Below are 16600 nucleotides of genomic sequence, written 5' to 3' on the forward strand. Positions count from 1 at the left end.
TCTGTGTTTCACGCTAAGCAGGAACCCTAGCTCATCACCGGTGTATACATTGACTGGATTCCCAACAAGTGATACACTCACCAGGTGTATAGACCTACCTTGTGCCGGTAAGATTGTTTTCATGGACATAATATATTTGACCAGCTCCAAAAAAACCTGGAACAAGTCGCCAGACATGTTTTTGAGTTTTAAAAAAATGGAATTCTTAATTTTATGGTATTTGACTGTCGGATTAAGTGGACTTTCAAATCCTTGAAAGTACTTACTAAAAAGAGGTTTATTAAATTAATAATTAACCAGTTGAACTATGATAATCCCTATTCAATCATGTAAGGCAAGAAAGTAGAAACTAATTGGCCAGTTATACTCAGAATAGCAATTTGGCAAAATATCAAGTTATCATTTACAAAATTATCCATATCTTGAAAAGTATTTTTAAAAGATGCTTTTTATATAATTTTGGTATCATTTTAAAGCTTATTGTCTAATGCTGACACTTTTATTCAAATCATGAAATGTCAAAAATGTGACTTGTTCCTGGTTTTGTCAGAGCGGATCACATATACTAATATTGTAGCCCTTTTGCATGTGTCTTGGCCACAAAGCACCATTCCAGACAATATTCTAATATCTGCATTCACATTCATATGTTGATCTTCACATTCAAACTCATGCACAAATATGAGAGCAATGTCTTGGAAATCCCTGCACTCTGTGTATCTACGTGCTCTCATGACATGCTCCTCATAAATTTAGTGAAATGTGGCGTAATTTCTGTTGAAGAAATGTGATTTGTGGACACACAAAAATAGGGTAATTTTTCAAACATATTTGCAAATTTTTTAGTTATGTTTAGTTATTCAGTAATGTTATCTATGTTGGTTTATGTACTTCAATCTAACCATTTTTATTATCATTTCAGAGCCATCACCATGTGAAAACCACAATTGTCGAAATGGTGCAACTTGTGTCGAGGCTGCCCTAGGATATACATGTAGATGTGATATAGGATGGATAGGAAGATTCTGTCAAACAGGTAATGTGATGGGTGGGTGTGAGGGTGTGTAATGGTGACATGTGTTGATACTGTCCTAGGGTATACATGTAGAGATAGGATGGATAGGAAGATACTGTCATACAGGTAATGTGATGGGTGGATGTGAGGGTGTGTGATGGCGACATGTGTTGATACTGTCCTAGGATATATGTGTAGATGTGATATAGGATGGATAGGAAGATTCTGTCAAACAGGTAATGTGATGGATGGGTGTGAGGGTGTGTGATGGTGACATGTATTGATACTGTCCTAGGATATACATGTAGAGATAGGAAGATACTGCCAAACAGGTAATGTGATGGGTGGGTGTGAGGGTGTGTGATGGTGACATGTATTGATACTGTCCTAGGGTATACATGTAGAGATAGGATGGATAGGAAGATACTGTCATACAGGTAATGTGATGGGTGGGTGTGAGGGTGTGTGATGGCGACATGTGTTGATACTGTCCTAGGATATATGTGTAGATGTGATATAGGATGGATAGGAAGATTCTGTCAAACAGGTAATGTGATGGATGGGTGTGAGGGTGTGTGATGGTGACATGTATTGATACTGTCCTAGGATATACATGTAGAGATAGGAAGATACTGCCAAACAGGTAATGTGATGGGTGGGTGTGAGGGTGTGTGATGGTGACATGTATTGATACTGTCCTAGGGTATACATGTAGAGATAGGATGGATAGGAAGATACTGTCATACAGGTAATGTGATGGGTGGGTGTGAGGGTGTGTGATGGCGACATGTGTTGATACTGTCCTAGGATATATGTGTAGATGTGATATAGGATGGATAGGAAGATACTGTCATACAGGTAATGTGATGGATGGGTGTGAGGGTGTGTGATGGTGACATGTATTGATACTGTCCTAGGATATACATGTAGAGATAGGAAGATACTGCCAAACAGGTAATGTGATGGGTGGGTGTGAGGGTGTGTGATGGTGACATGTATTGATACTGTCCTAGGGTATACATGTAGAGATAGGATGGATAGGAAGATACTGTCATACAGGTAATGTGATGGGTGGGTGTGAGGGTGTGTGATGGTGACATGTGTTGATACTGTCCCAGGATATATGTGTAGATGTGATATAGGATGGATAGGAAGATACTGTCATACAGGTAATGTGATGGATGGGTGTGAGGGTGTGTGATGGTGACATGTATTGATACTGTCCTAGGATATACATGTAGAGATAGGAAGATACTGCCAAACAGGTAATGTGATGGGTGGGTGTGAGGGTGTGTGATGGTGACATGTATTGATACTGTCCTAGGGTATACATGTAGAGATAGGATGGATAGGAAGATACTGTCATACAGGTAATGTGATGGGTGGGTGTGAGGGTGTGTGATGGTGACATGTATTGATACTGTCCTAGGATATACATGTAGAGATAGGAAGATACTGCCAAACAGGTAATGTGATGGGTGGGTGTGAGGGTGTGTGATGGTGACATGTATTGATACTGTCCTAGGGTATACATGTAGAGATAGGATGGATAGGAAGATACTGTCATACAGGTAATGTGATGGATGGGTGTGAGGGTGTGTGATGGCGACATGTGTTGATACTGTCCTAGGATATATGTGTAGATGTGATATAGGATGGATAGGAAGATACTGTCATACAGGTAATGTGATGGATGGGTGTGAGGGTGTGTGATGGTGACATGGGTTGATACTGTCCTAGGATATATGTGTAGATGTGATATAGGATGGATAGGAAGATACTGTCAAACAGGTAATGTGATGGATGGGTGTGAGGGTGTGTGATGGTGACATGTATTGATACTGTCCTAGGATATACATGTAGAGATAGGAAGATACTGTCATACAGGTAATGTGATGGGTGGGTGTGAGGGTGTGTGATGGTGACATGTATTGATACTGTCCTAGGATATACATGTAGAGATAGGAAGATTCTGTCAAACAGGTAATGTGATGGATGGGTGTGAGGGTGTGTGATGGTGACATGTATTGATACTGTCCTAGGATATACATGTAGAGATAGGAAGATACTGCCAAACAGGTAATGTGATGGGTGGGTGTGAGGGTGTGTGATGGTGACATGTATTGATACTGTCCTAGGGTATACATGTAGAGATAGGATGGATAGGAAGATACTGTCATACAGGTAATGTGATGGGTGGGTGTGAGGGTGTGTGATGGTGACATGTGTTGATACTGTCCTAGGATATATGTGTAGATGTGATATAGGATGGATAGGAAGATTCTGTCAAACAGGTAATGTGATGGATGGGTGTGAGGGTGTGTGATGGTGACATGTATTGATACTGTCCTAGGATATACATGTAGAGATAGGAAGATACTGTCAAACAGGTAATGTGATGGGTGGGTGTGAGGGCGTGTGATGGTGACATGTATTGATACTGTCCTAGGGTATACATGTAGAGATAGGATGGATAGGAAGATACTGTCATACAGGTAATGTGATGGGTGGGTGTGAGGGTGTGTGATGGTGACATGTGTTGATACTGTCCCAGGGTATACATGTAGAGATAGGATGGATCATCCTGTAAAGTAGGTAATTTGATGGGGGGATGGGTCTGTGTGTATGGGGGGAGGGGTTCATTTGTTTTCACCTACAATCGTTGACTTTTAGTCCACACTTATTTAATGAAAAACCACATACTGCGTAACATATACATCCATGGTCGTAAGTCAGCAGCAGAAGGTGCTATACAGCATAAATTTGCATATGGGGTAGGTTTCTCTATTGTAGGTGTAATACCAGGTTAGTGGTGAAATATCACAAATGTCCACGTTTGAATTATGATATGTCTATGCATGTGGTTCCACGGATCAACTGTTAACAACCACACACAAAATACGGGTCCACAGTTGTCGGTAGGGTGTGTGTGTGGGGGGGGGACCAGTTAAAACCCTACAATCAGGGACTTTTTGGTGATTTTTTACGAAAATCCGGGGACTTCGCCCCAAATGGGGATGTCCCCAATTGTAATAATAGCCGTATGGGGTCCCTCTATGGCTGAAAAGGCCAAAAATGGCATTATCACAACTGAAGACTTCCTTCAAGTAGGGATAGGTCCCCAATTGTACACACATCAAAAGCCCCAGATGTGTGGAATTTCGCACAAAAAAGTCCCCACTTGGAATTTTTTTTGAATGTGTGTCCCCAGTTGGTCACTCAAGCGGGAGGATGTGGGTACGTGCGTGTGAGTGTACAGTGGTGACATGTGTAGAGGCTATCTAGGGGTATACATGATGATAAAGGATGGATTGGAACATCCTGTAAAGAAATGTGAGGGTGGGTCTGGGTGGATGTGAGAGTGTACAGTGGTGACATGTGTTGAGGCTGTTAGTGGGGTAATAGCTTTGATTAGATGAGAAAATATCCAACATATCGTAGTAATATGATATTTGGGTGAGTGGGTAGGTGTTTAAGTTAAGTATAATAAAAAAATGTGGATTTTTACCTTGCAGTAAATCCCTGTGAACCTACCAACCCATGCCAGTATGGCGGCAGATGTCAGTCATCAGGAACTGGCACGTATACATGTCAATGTCAGCCACAATACACAGGAACCAATTGTGAAATTGCACCAGGTATGTACATCCTAAAGAATTCAGACTCTGCCGTGTTTGCATGTCGCTCATGGAGAGTAATAAAATATCATCTCCAGATTATTTCACTATGTGCTCGAAAGACTTAGATTTACATTGAAGGAATATGTGTGTAATGTATATGTGTATTAATGCGTTGTGCCGATTACACAGGCTAAATGCTGCATAACTTTTGTTATGCTCAAGATTATTAAGGGCTGAGATAGCGACGTTTGCACAGTATTTTTGTGGGACCTGAGAGCACATCAGACACACCAAAATGCATTCTGAATATATATAAGGAATATTCTTCTGATATCAAAGATGAAGTCTTTTTGAAATTCGTGATATAATACAAATTACTGGTACTGTGCACAAGTTATTGGTAGTATGTGTCATCAATAGTGACAGATTCTCCATTGAAGTTTGTGTGTCAAAAGAGCTATTCTAAAGATACGGCATTGATCTAATAAGCCTGGAACCTTTTATTTATCAAACTCATCATGCTTTCTCACTCTTATCCCCATACCAAAGTCATGAGAACATGACAAATTAAGAGTGCATTTTTTGTAGCACTATGAAAATAGTTTTGGGTTTTTTTTTCTAGGTTAGAGTAAATCTTCTTACATATAAAGTGTAAATTTTGTATGTTTGTATGCATTATTTAGCAGATTAATTGAAATGCAAATTCTTTTGTGGTTGTTAATTTTGATTTTTTTTTTACTGTTTTCAGATCCATGTCAGAATCTACCTTGTCTTAATGGCGGTGCATGTACACGTATAGGTACTGGATTATTGTATATGTGCACATGTCCTGCAGGTTACACTGGACAAATTTGTGAAACTCAAGTTGGTAAGTAGTAGAAGAAAATATGGGGATATATGTCAAGTTTTGAAAGATGACTAATTTTTGTCCTTCCCAAGCTTCACAGAACATCACGCATATGGTAGCCCAAGTAAGGGATATTATCACACAACTTGAAAATGGCAGCATAGGTGGGTTAGCCAACACCAAGATTTCCTGTCAGCATCGTATTAATGTCTTCATTATTTATTTATTTATTTACTCTATACATAAAATGACCATTCCATCTTTACACAATGTGCATATAAACAAAAGAATAAACACAACATTTTTAGGGTTATGTTTTATATTTTACTTCTCCTTTTCAACTGCCTAGTGCGCGTAGTCAGGACTAGGTCCAGACTTATAATCACTTACGATGGAAGTAAGTAACAGGTTGCTGGTAAAACTATTTATACATTGAAGCTGGGAAAACTATTTCTCTTTTCATAATGCATAATTGCATTCTGATTCATGAAATTTTGAGCAGCAGGATCGCTCGCACTCATAACTTCTTTTGTACCTGAGCTCCCCGGGCTGAGCTCTTAACTATCTTAAGTTGAATTTTGTTTTTATTCTGTGTTACCTTACAGGTCCATGCAGTTCAATTACATGTCTTAATGGAGGGACATGTTTCAATGGTGTCGCTGGACTGACATATATATGCCAATGTCAGAATGGATGGCAGGGAGATTTATGTCAATATCCAGGTAAAGGTCAAAGATCATAGGTCAAAAGTCATAGGTCAATCAAGAATGTAGCCATCATGTGTGTAAATAGTGCTAATAAGACACAGAGCTATTATATGCCAATGTTAGAATGGATGGAAAGGAAATGTATGCCAATTATATCCAAATAAGGGTCAAAGATCAAAGTGGCTGTTTCTTCTGGTCTGTCACCATTTTCACATTCGTACAAAGCATACATATGATGGGGGAGGGGTAAATACTAATAGGACATGTACATATTTTTCACAGAGGAAAACAAAGAGACATGTAAATGTTAAAATATAAAAAAAGAAAAGATGAAACAGAAAAACAGCAAGGAAAATATGAAAAAGGTGTGGTAGGCATATGATTACATCACTTATTAGTAATTAGTGAAACATTGGTAAAACCTTTTGAAACTTGTTTGATGTTTTTACGGCAAAACGTTACAATACAATACAATAAATGGAATTTATATAGCGCCTTAGCATAAGTATGAACAAAGCGCTTGGAATTATTTTCACAATTTATAATGTATGAGTAGGCTTCAAACACATTTGTTTTCTTCACATGAGTATGCAAAATGTTGTCATTCGTTTTTGTATTTCTCAGAGTTGTCAAGTTATCAGTGTTTATACGACTGCTCTCAACCAATTATGTGTGCTGTTGTTAGATGTTGCATATGTATGACTGTCTGTAAAAGATGTCAAATTAGTAGAAATAATTAAGAAACAAATCTTGATTATGCCATCTTGTTCTTTGTAACAGCACCATGTGTATCCAACCCATGCCAAAATGGCGGCATATGTAGGGCCCCATCAGACGGTAGTACATACACCTGTTCATGTACTTTTGGTTACCAAGGAAACAATTGCCAATTCCCAGGTAAGTGTAATAATTATAGGTTAATGAATGCGTATTACTTGTTGGGACAGAAATTAAACAAAATAATGCACAAGCAAATGTTGATGCGTCTAATGCGCGAGCCCCGAAGGTAGATGTTTATGATTGTAATGGTTAAAACTTGATTACGCAGTGAAAGATGTATTGCAGTAGCTCCCTAAAATCAGCAGGGCAGTCCACGATTATCCTTTACACCCAAATAATGTGTCCGAGGTGGTAAAAACATAAATAATGGGTGAGGCGCAGCCGAACCCATTATTTAAACGTTTGCACTGCCGAGGACACATCATTTGTGTGTAAAGGATAATGCTGCACCCTTTATTTCTATTCTATTACCAGAAAAAAGTGCAATTTAAAGAGAAAATACCACATTTTGCATGATTTTTTAGGTTGTTTACTTCAAGATGGAGCGCATATGCCTAGTGACAGCACGTATCACAGAAATATTGTACAGGTAACCAAGCGTAATGCTATGCGTAGAATATGTTACGGCGCTTGACCCATTATTGCGACCCATTCGTGAGGGTAATAGAATAGTTTATCAGATGCAAAACCATTAGGTGACTGTACATTCTCCCTAAGTAAGATACCGTTTAACAAAAGTAACTTTTTCTTCTTCCATCAGATCCTTGCTCTTCAAATCCATGCCAGAATGGAGGACAATGTAACTCGGATTCTATTGGGTCTATCTTCATCTGTGTCTGTCCAAGCTTTTTCTATGGTACTAACTGTGAATTGAGAGGTGAGTCATAAGAGGAGCAAAGCCAGGGCGCCGGAGGAAAACTGCCCCCTCCCCAAAAATCCAACCAGCGCTTTTGTGAAACAAAGTTTCAAACATAGAGCCTACAATTTGAATTTGAAATGTAAAGAGTACTCAGTATATCACTATAAGCAATATTTGAATTATTATACTTGGGGGGTTCTGTTCAAATTTTTGCACATTGTTAACATGTGCCATCTTTCAAATTAGTTCGGTATTTGGGCATTTCCAAGCGCATTATTCCGCAATGCAAAGTTTGCATATGAATATGTATGTGAATAGCATAATGGAATGGTAAGTGAATGATTAAGGTAGGAGAAACTTTTCCAAACCACTTTAATTTCCAGTATTTTGCATATGCAAACTTTATGCGTTGCAGAATGATGCTTGGAATTACCATTTTTGGTGATGGAATATTTATGGTAAATTCACACTCAATCCAGCATGCTCACTCAATCGAGTGTTGGCCCAGCTGGGCTTTGTGTTTGGTCTTGACTAAAAATGCATTTTGGCATGTAATTGTGACCTACTGCAGATTTATGCAGACCTAGGATATGTGATGTGATATAGGATGGATAGGAAGATACTGTCACACACGCTTTGATTTTTATCTTTTGTTTTGTTTCACAGATCCTTGTTACTCAAGTCCATGCAGGAATGGCGCTGCTTGTATTCAGTAGCAGTAATAATGCTTATCAGTGTATATGTACTGAAGGCTGGCTGGGAACTTTGTGTGACATTGACAGTGAGTAGAACCTTCCCTTATTTTGTGTGTGATAGTTTTGTATAAGATTAATGACAGGGTTGTAGCTACAGTGGGCGGTGGTGGGCGGCAGGGCCCACCACTCAGTTTTGGAGCCCACCACTCAGTTTTGGACCCCACTACTCAACTGCAATTTTAGCACTGGAACCCACCACTCAGAGTCCAAAATTGCATAATTGTGACACGGTCAAGGGAAATGTTGCTAATATTGATTTTGAGATATTGGCAAAGAAAGTGTTAAAATTCTTTTGTTTTATATTGTTTTCAGCGATTGATAAATTGACATGGGGTTTTCAGTTTTTGAAAGCTCTAATTGTTCCCTTTAGAAACACTTGATATGTTAACCTGATTTTTGACATGGGTCGACATGTGACTCATTTCCCTTGATCATGTAACAATTTTGTTGAATTAATCAAGAATTTAATCAAAGAATTTGATCAATTTTGACAACAAATGGCCACATATGCAAGATTTTCATCCAAATGCAAGATTTTCATCAAAATTTTCACCCAGCACTAAAAATGTACTAGCTACAACCCTGATTAATGAAAATTTTCTTGCATAGAAACATTTATTGCTGTACATACATGCATATTGTTGTACAGCAATATGTTATTAGATCCTCATAGACAGTTATAATCTTTGTATAGTGATCAACTGACATTTCACTGATTTTTACCATTTCAGACCCCTGTCTGCCCAATCCATGCCAGAATGCAGCTACATGTGCGCTGAATCCAGACAATGTCAGGAGTTATAGTTGTAATTGTCAAGTACCATATATAGGCACTTTATGTCAGAATATTGGTAAGTAGAAATATAGTAGGAGTAGGTCAATTTGTAAGTCATGTTGGTGAATAAATGAACTCTTTCAACCTGTGAGTAATTTAACTCTTTCAACCTGTGAATAATTTAACTCTTTCAACCTGTGAGTAATTGAACTCTTTCAACCTGTGAATAAATTAACTTTCAATCTGTGAGTAATTGAACTCTTTCTACCTGTAAGTAACATAATTCTTTTAACTTGTGAGTAATTAACTCTTTTAACCTGTGAGTAATTAACTCTTTCAAATTGTGAGTAATTGAACTCTTTCAACCTGGGAGTAATTGAACTCTTTCATTGACTGGCAATAAGAAGAAAAATTTCAGACCAAGAAACAGAAATCTGTGCATGTTTTTGGAACCTATATTGGGATATTATAGTTTTGCCATGATGATATATGAGAATTGTTTAAATCATGTTTTAAATTTCATGTTGTGGTATGAAGTGGAATTAAAAAGTAGTCAAATTTAATTCTGTTTGTTTCTGAAGTTACAGGAACCCTGATTTATTGATAAAATTTTAAATACAGTCATCTATAAATATTGGTTTGATTCTGTTCTTTTTCCAGATCGATGCATACCAGATCCATGTCTTAATGGTGGTATTTGCAGCACGCGACCCGATGGAGCTCTTCATATCTGTCGATGTCCTACACAATGGGCAGGGTATAATTGCCAGGATCCAAGTAAGTGACACATTGGGCTAAACTAAAGCCACGATTTCACCGCGATACGGAAAAACAGAAAATTCATGGAATTCGGGGTTTGCTCACGGAAATTTGAAAATGCCACAAAAAATGCCAAAATAGTGAAAAACTGTATAAAATGTCTAACTTTTACAAATTACTACCATTCGCCTGGATGAAAATTGATTATTTAGCAGTAATCAACCATTAAACAATCAATTCTAGCATTAATTTTAGGCCTACGATACAAGATTCTGGCCATACTACAGTAAAAGGTAAGACAAAATACACTTTTAAAACATGTTTGTTTTAACTTTTCAGTGCTTTATAGCGGAAAACGGAAAATCACGGAATCATCCAATTTGTAACACGGATTTTTAATTTTGTAACACAGAGAAATCGTGGCTTTAGGCTAAACCAGTTGAAATCCATACACCCCCTATGGAAGACATGGCATTTATCAACAACACATGGGTTGTAAATTTCAAATGGGGTTAACCTGATGAATGGGTAACTCCATTTGAAATCTACACTCCTTAATGTGCTAGATTAAAGTCCCATTCAGTGATCCCAGCGAAAGTCTAAAAAAATTAAAAGTCTTTATAAATTGCTTAAAAGTGAAGGATAAATCATTCAAATTGTCATTTGGTATTTTTGAAATGAATATTTTGACAAAACAAAAGAAAACAGCAGTATTATTTGACAAAGTTGAAGCCCAATTCAAATACATGTAGCTAATTTTATATACTGTCAAATTACAGATTTGTGGAAAATGCCTTATTATGTCTTAAATACGCTTTCAGCTGAACCACTAGCAGACTATGTTAGCACATCTATAACATTGACAAAGGTACCAAAATCTGAATTTTGATGAGCAAATCACTGAATGGGCCTTTAAGGTCATGTTCTCCATATCAGGTGTATATGGATTGTAACTGGAATAATGTATTTAAGGGGGTACTACACCCATGCCAAATTTTGTGCCTATTATTGCATTTTTCTCAACAATTATAGCACATTGGTGACAAATAAGATATGTATATTATTAGGGCAAGGACTACAACTACTGCACTGGAAATTTTATATCTGCACAGACAACAGTTGTGGAGTTACAGTAAAAAAGCGAGGAAAACCAATATTTGATCAATAAATCAATTATGGAATGATGTGGGGCTGTAGTGGTCAGCGACAACCTGTAAAGTGTGCTGAGGCTTGTGGATCAACGTCTAGGCGTGGTGCCTGTGCGTAGCGCACTATAAATCACTGCGCTTTTTTTTTTTAAAGCAAAGAATTGTAATATGTTCTTATATGTTTCATTTGATAGATTACTGCGGCTCTGATCCTTGTCAGAATGGTGGTGTTTGTGTACCAAATGGAGAAGGAACTGGCTACCTGTGTAACTGCCCTACAGGATACAGTGGGGATAACTGTGAAGCCAGAGGTTTGTAAAAATCCTGCATGAGATATTTGAGATCTCAAACACAACTATAATAATTTGCTGTAAACGTTTGAAGAGAGCGTATTTTAAGCGTACATCATGTATTTGCTGCGTTGAAATGCACTTGTCTCTGATTGGCTGCTGAGGCGATCTGCTGTTGCCAAGAGGAAATTTATGAATGAACTTTGCGTCATATCGTTGTTCACGCTGACTTGGCAACATCACTGTAGTACGTGCTTCTCAAAGGTTTACTGCAAAATATTATAGTGTACTTACTACATCATCCAAGGGAGATATTATCAACATTTAGAGCTCCTGGAACACAATTGCTTCTTTACTTACCTCATCTTAGGCATAAAAAAACAATTTTGTTTCAAGTAGGCTGCACACATTTCATTTAAGGAGTAATTTTACATTTTACAAGGCTACACATACCTTTTTACATTTCTTAAAATATTTTTTTGATTTATTTAAAAAGTGTTACAGGGAAATCATAAGTTGTTGGTCATTGTGCAGAATATCTGTGTCCATTTTAAAGAAATTGCAAACATATGAATGACATATAAGATATCACACCACTAAATAAATCCCATAGAGATATGTACTAAATTCGCCTCAAGAAAATGTCATTTTTTCTTCACAAGAGTGATTCAGATCTTAGCGACAGCTATGATGGTTGAAATTAGCCCTAGCCTGATCCCTCTGACTGGGATTTTTTACGACTGACCCTCGAAGTCTATGATGTCTGGGAATTACCTAATTTACCTCCAAAATCATGCCAGTGTTTCTGTACAGAAACGACTGCTTAAAATCATTAAAAAATACTTGATCTCTCCCAACTGTGGTACACTTGCAGGATTTGATATTACTAATCATGTCCAATCCAAATTTAGCCAAAGTTGTGCAAATTTCTGCTCATTTTAATGCTTACTTTAGGCCATGCATGGTTTTTTCTGAGAAATGCATTCAGGGCGCAAACCGTATAATACTATTTGGTGGTGTGAAATCATAATACTGACTTGTTACTTTTTACAGATCCATGCAACTCTTCACCTTGTCTCAATGGAGGAAGATGTCTGAATAGCAATGACAGGAACTCTTTCTTATGTGATTGTTCAGCCATCACCCCTGTCAGATATTATGGCATCAGATGTGGAACAATAGGTAAGGCTTAAAGCCATATTATAACAGTTGTAGTGGAGAACGCACTCAATATTTTTCAAAATTCTTTTTTTACCCGATTATATTGTACTTTATTAAACCAAAATACCCTGCAAAAATCAAGATTAGGTGCTGTAGTTTTGTCAAAATCCAAGATTTTGAATAGAATGGAATTATTAGTCAAACGCATACATGATGTTCACAACACAGAATGTACATGGCATGCGGGATGGTGGTCTACACAACAAATGATTGTACCATAACACGACCGAAGGAGTGATACATATTAGCGAAATCGGCGCTGGTAGTAAATTCCAATTTCCTTTGCTTTGCCTTAGTTGTTCAGCTCATAAGATAGGGGATATATCTGACAGTAAAAGCTAACATTTTATGGCAAAGAAATGCTAATCTATTTTGTATGAAAATGTTATAATATGACTTTCATGTCCAATTTATTGACTGATAATGCTATCAGCAGCACCATTGTTAGTGCATGCTGTCATGCGTCCAGGCTACATACTGACAACACTTTCTTTACTGTGGTTCACCTCAAGTTCGGTAGTGACGCCGCAAGCATGCCAACAAATCTCCCTTGTACGCATGCATATACAATCTGCACGATTAACTTTAAGCGTGCAATTTGATACTGCGACCAGGGAAATATGCATATACCTCACTACCAAATTTGAGGTGCCCACAAAAAGAGCATTAAGTCACCAGGGCACTTACAGTCCATTAAACAAAATTCAGTAGAAAACAAAGAGAAATTCAGGAGGAAATATTGATTTTTGAAGACCAAAATTTTTGAAGACTAAAGCAAGGTCTTCAAAACATGTTTGGTATGATTTTAAAGGGAAGAAAAAGGATTTCAGATCTGGAATATCTCAGACAGTTATTTTGTCAATTTTATGCTTATTTTGTGAGAGCAGGTCACAGATCTTCCTTACAGACCATAAACAACAGTCGTGTGTGATGGCGAATACTCTTCCTCTAAACGTGTGGTGTCAGGAGTACCCCAAGGCACAGTACTTGGGCCACTGCTTTTATTTCTTTATGCGCGCGAGTACCCTAAACACTAGGTTAACGAAATGTGGCATATTAATAAAGCCACCCTGTCGACATACTTAAGAAGAAGAAGAAGATACAGTGATTTACTGAAGTCCTCTGCCCATAATGTAATACACGACCCTGGAAATGGATTCATTTGTCAACCAATTCAATTGGCGGCTTTCTTTAGCGATGGATTTCCGAAGCAACAATTCACTTTTTTTATGGTACATTGTAGTAATTTTGTTTTCAAATTCTGAGATGATATTTATGTAAAATATAATACCATATTTAGTTTAGTTGCTATTTTTCAATATTAATAAGCAAGCTGGAGCAACCTTTTACATTATGTGTTATGCTGTTTTGAAACATACATTGTACCAAATTAGCTTATGGAAATATCATGATATGATGATGATTGTCAATGATGATCCCCCCCCCCCACAGTGCACAACTGGCGATACAAATGACCTGAATGCCATATGAAGCCAGTTTGGACATTTGTCTAATTCCTGGTAACTGAGTTCTCATGTTTTCCTTCTCAGATCCTTGCGCATCCAGCCCATGTTTCAATGGCGCCCCCTGTGAAGCCATTAATGATGGATTAGAATTTCGATGTCGATGTCCAGATTATTTCTACGGAGACAGATGTGAAATTTATGGTAAGATTATCAATACTATAGTATTTGGCTGTAAACCTTTGACAAGAGCATACTTTATGATGTTAACAAGGTGTAGTATGTGTGCTTTATGCATCATACGCATTGTTAATAATGCCGCCATACTCGTCGTACCCATTGTATCTTTGTGAGCTGTGCCTTGTCAACATTGCGGAAGTACGATCTTGTCAAAGATTTACAGCAATTTATGCATATTCACATTTGAAACTATCTACTGTATGTGTTCTGAAATATATTTCCTTGTGGTGCTGCCATACTAGGTTGATGAGAGGCTTGGTGTCAGCCATAGCATAATTTCTTACTATTCCATTGTATTAGTTACTTTTTTCTTCAGATTACAGTGAGATTTTAGTGACAAGTTAAGTTCTCACCACACACTCATGACAATGTGCCTACAGGGAGGTAACCAGATGCGTACTGGATACTGTGGATACATGCAATTATGTATTGGTCTAAAATGACATGCTCTGTTCATTCATTCTTACTGTAGTAGCAAGCCTGATCTCTCTGCATACTAAATATTGGGGAGTAGAGGATTGCCAAATTTGAGGCAAAGTCATAGTTAAACTTTTTCCACTCCCCCCTCCCTCAAACAGAAAAAGATTTCTTACATTGATTTAATTAATGTTTTTCCTTGTCACAGATCCGTGTTCTTCAAGTCCGTGTGTCAATGGTGGTGTATGTGAGACTTCTATAACAGGTTCCTATACCTGCCGATGTCCTTCTGGATTCAGTGGCCTTAATTGTGAAATTTCAGGTAATTGTGTGTAATAAATGAGTGAATGTTCTTAGTCATCCAGTAGTTTTTGGAATTTAATCAAATACAGGGACTTTCTTTTTTTCAAATTTGCGACATTGCATCCGGAACCACCAGACTTCATCAGGCAACTGACCCGCTGGGCTGGTCATGTGATAGATGGCTAGGTATTGTCTTAATGGCCCAGTTCCATGCATGAGATATGTTAAAGCAGAGTCCCCCTTTCTTGTTCAGTAATGGATGCTCAATGCAACCATCGCATCTATCATGTGACCAACCCAGCAGGTCAGTTGCCTGATGAAGGCTGGTGGTTCCAGACACAACGTCGCAAAGTTGCAAAAAAAACAAATTCCAGTATTTGATTAAATTCCAAACACAATTGTGTGTAATATCAACCAGGGTCTTAGCTAAGTACCTGTCATTTGCACCAAAACTACCTGTCCACAATTTGACCCTGAAAACATAAACCAGACCTCGGCATCTTCTGGGGGTTGAGTCATTTCAAACAGCTATGGCTATGATTTATTTTGAGTTCACAGAACTTATTCAAGCATTATTTTCAGAATTTATCTCCTGTCAAAGACATTAATTTTGCCTGTCCTAAGAGCAAAGTCCATATTCAAAATGACGGGTGGACAGATGGCTATCTAAGACCCTGATATCAATACCTTTGTTACCAATTGTACATCATAGAACTGGTGCTGACTAGTGAATTGTATAGATAATAACTGCACATTACCTGTTTTGAGGTCATTGTGTGAAATCTGAGGAGTTTCTTTTGGGCTCAACATAAAGCCAGGTGATTTCATGCAATGACCGTAAAACAGATGGTGCAAAGTTATTATTGTCATTCATTACCACCAGTTTTTCCCAGTGAGTGTGGGGTTTATTTTTCTTAAAATTTGAGAACAAGCACCACTAGCTCAGACACTGCTCTGACGTGCCTTCGGTTAGGATATAAGCACTAAGCAGAATTAAAACCAGTGATTTTAAGAGGCTTCAGCACTGAGATTCACATTATAAGCTTAATTAAACATTTTGCAAAATAAATTTAATGAACAATTATGTTTTTACTTGTAGAATCATGCAACCCTTCACCTTGCTTGAATGGAGGAACTTGCTTACCCAACGTCAACAGTCAAAGCGGCTACACATGCTTATGTAGTACTGGATATTATGGTACACAGTGTGGAAACATAGGTGAGTTTGTTTGTTTGTTTTGTTTGTTTGCTTACATGCAGCCTTTTACCCTGTTAGAATGGAGAAACCTGTTTGCCTAACACAAACAATCAAAATGGCTACATATGTTTATGTCCTGCTTTCAACAACTATGCTGTATCATGTGATAATGGATTGGCAGGTCCAATATTTTGAGTAGTGAA

At 37.8% G+C, this 16600-nt stretch overlaps 1 protein-coding gene across 1 annotated transcript in view; it reads left to right on the forward strand.

Annotated features, from left to right (window-relative positions):
• The first annotated feature begins 7742 nt into the window (after window positions 1-7742).
• LOC140171359 (cadherin-23-like) overlaps window positions 7743-16600 on the forward strand; it is a 98980-nt gene continuing 90122 nt past the window's right edge. The window contains exons 1-9 of the mRNA XM_072194600.1: window positions 7743-7846; window positions 8495-8609; window positions 9315-9434; window positions 10019-10135; window positions 11460-11576; window positions 12609-12737; window positions 14327-14443; window positions 15105-15218; window positions 16299-16418. Coding sequence (XP_072050701.1) covers window positions 8522-8609; window positions 9315-9434; window positions 10019-10135; window positions 11460-11576; window positions 12609-12737; window positions 14327-14443; window positions 15105-15218; window positions 16299-16418 — 922 coding nt within the window. The 5' untranslated portion in view covers window positions 7743-7846; window positions 8495-8521. The remainder of the gene's footprint in view (window positions 7847-8494; window positions 8610-9314; window positions 9435-10018; window positions 10136-11459; window positions 11577-12608; window positions 12738-14326; window positions 14444-15104; window positions 15219-16298; window positions 16419-16600) is intronic.

Source organism: Amphiura filiformis, chromosome 15 (assembly GCF_039555335.1).
Source record: "Amphiura filiformis chromosome 15, Afil_fr2py, whole genome shotgun sequence".
In the NCBI taxonomy this organism is placed as follows: Eukaryota; Metazoa; Echinodermata; class Ophiuroidea; order Amphilepidida; family Amphiuridae; genus Amphiura; species Amphiura filiformis.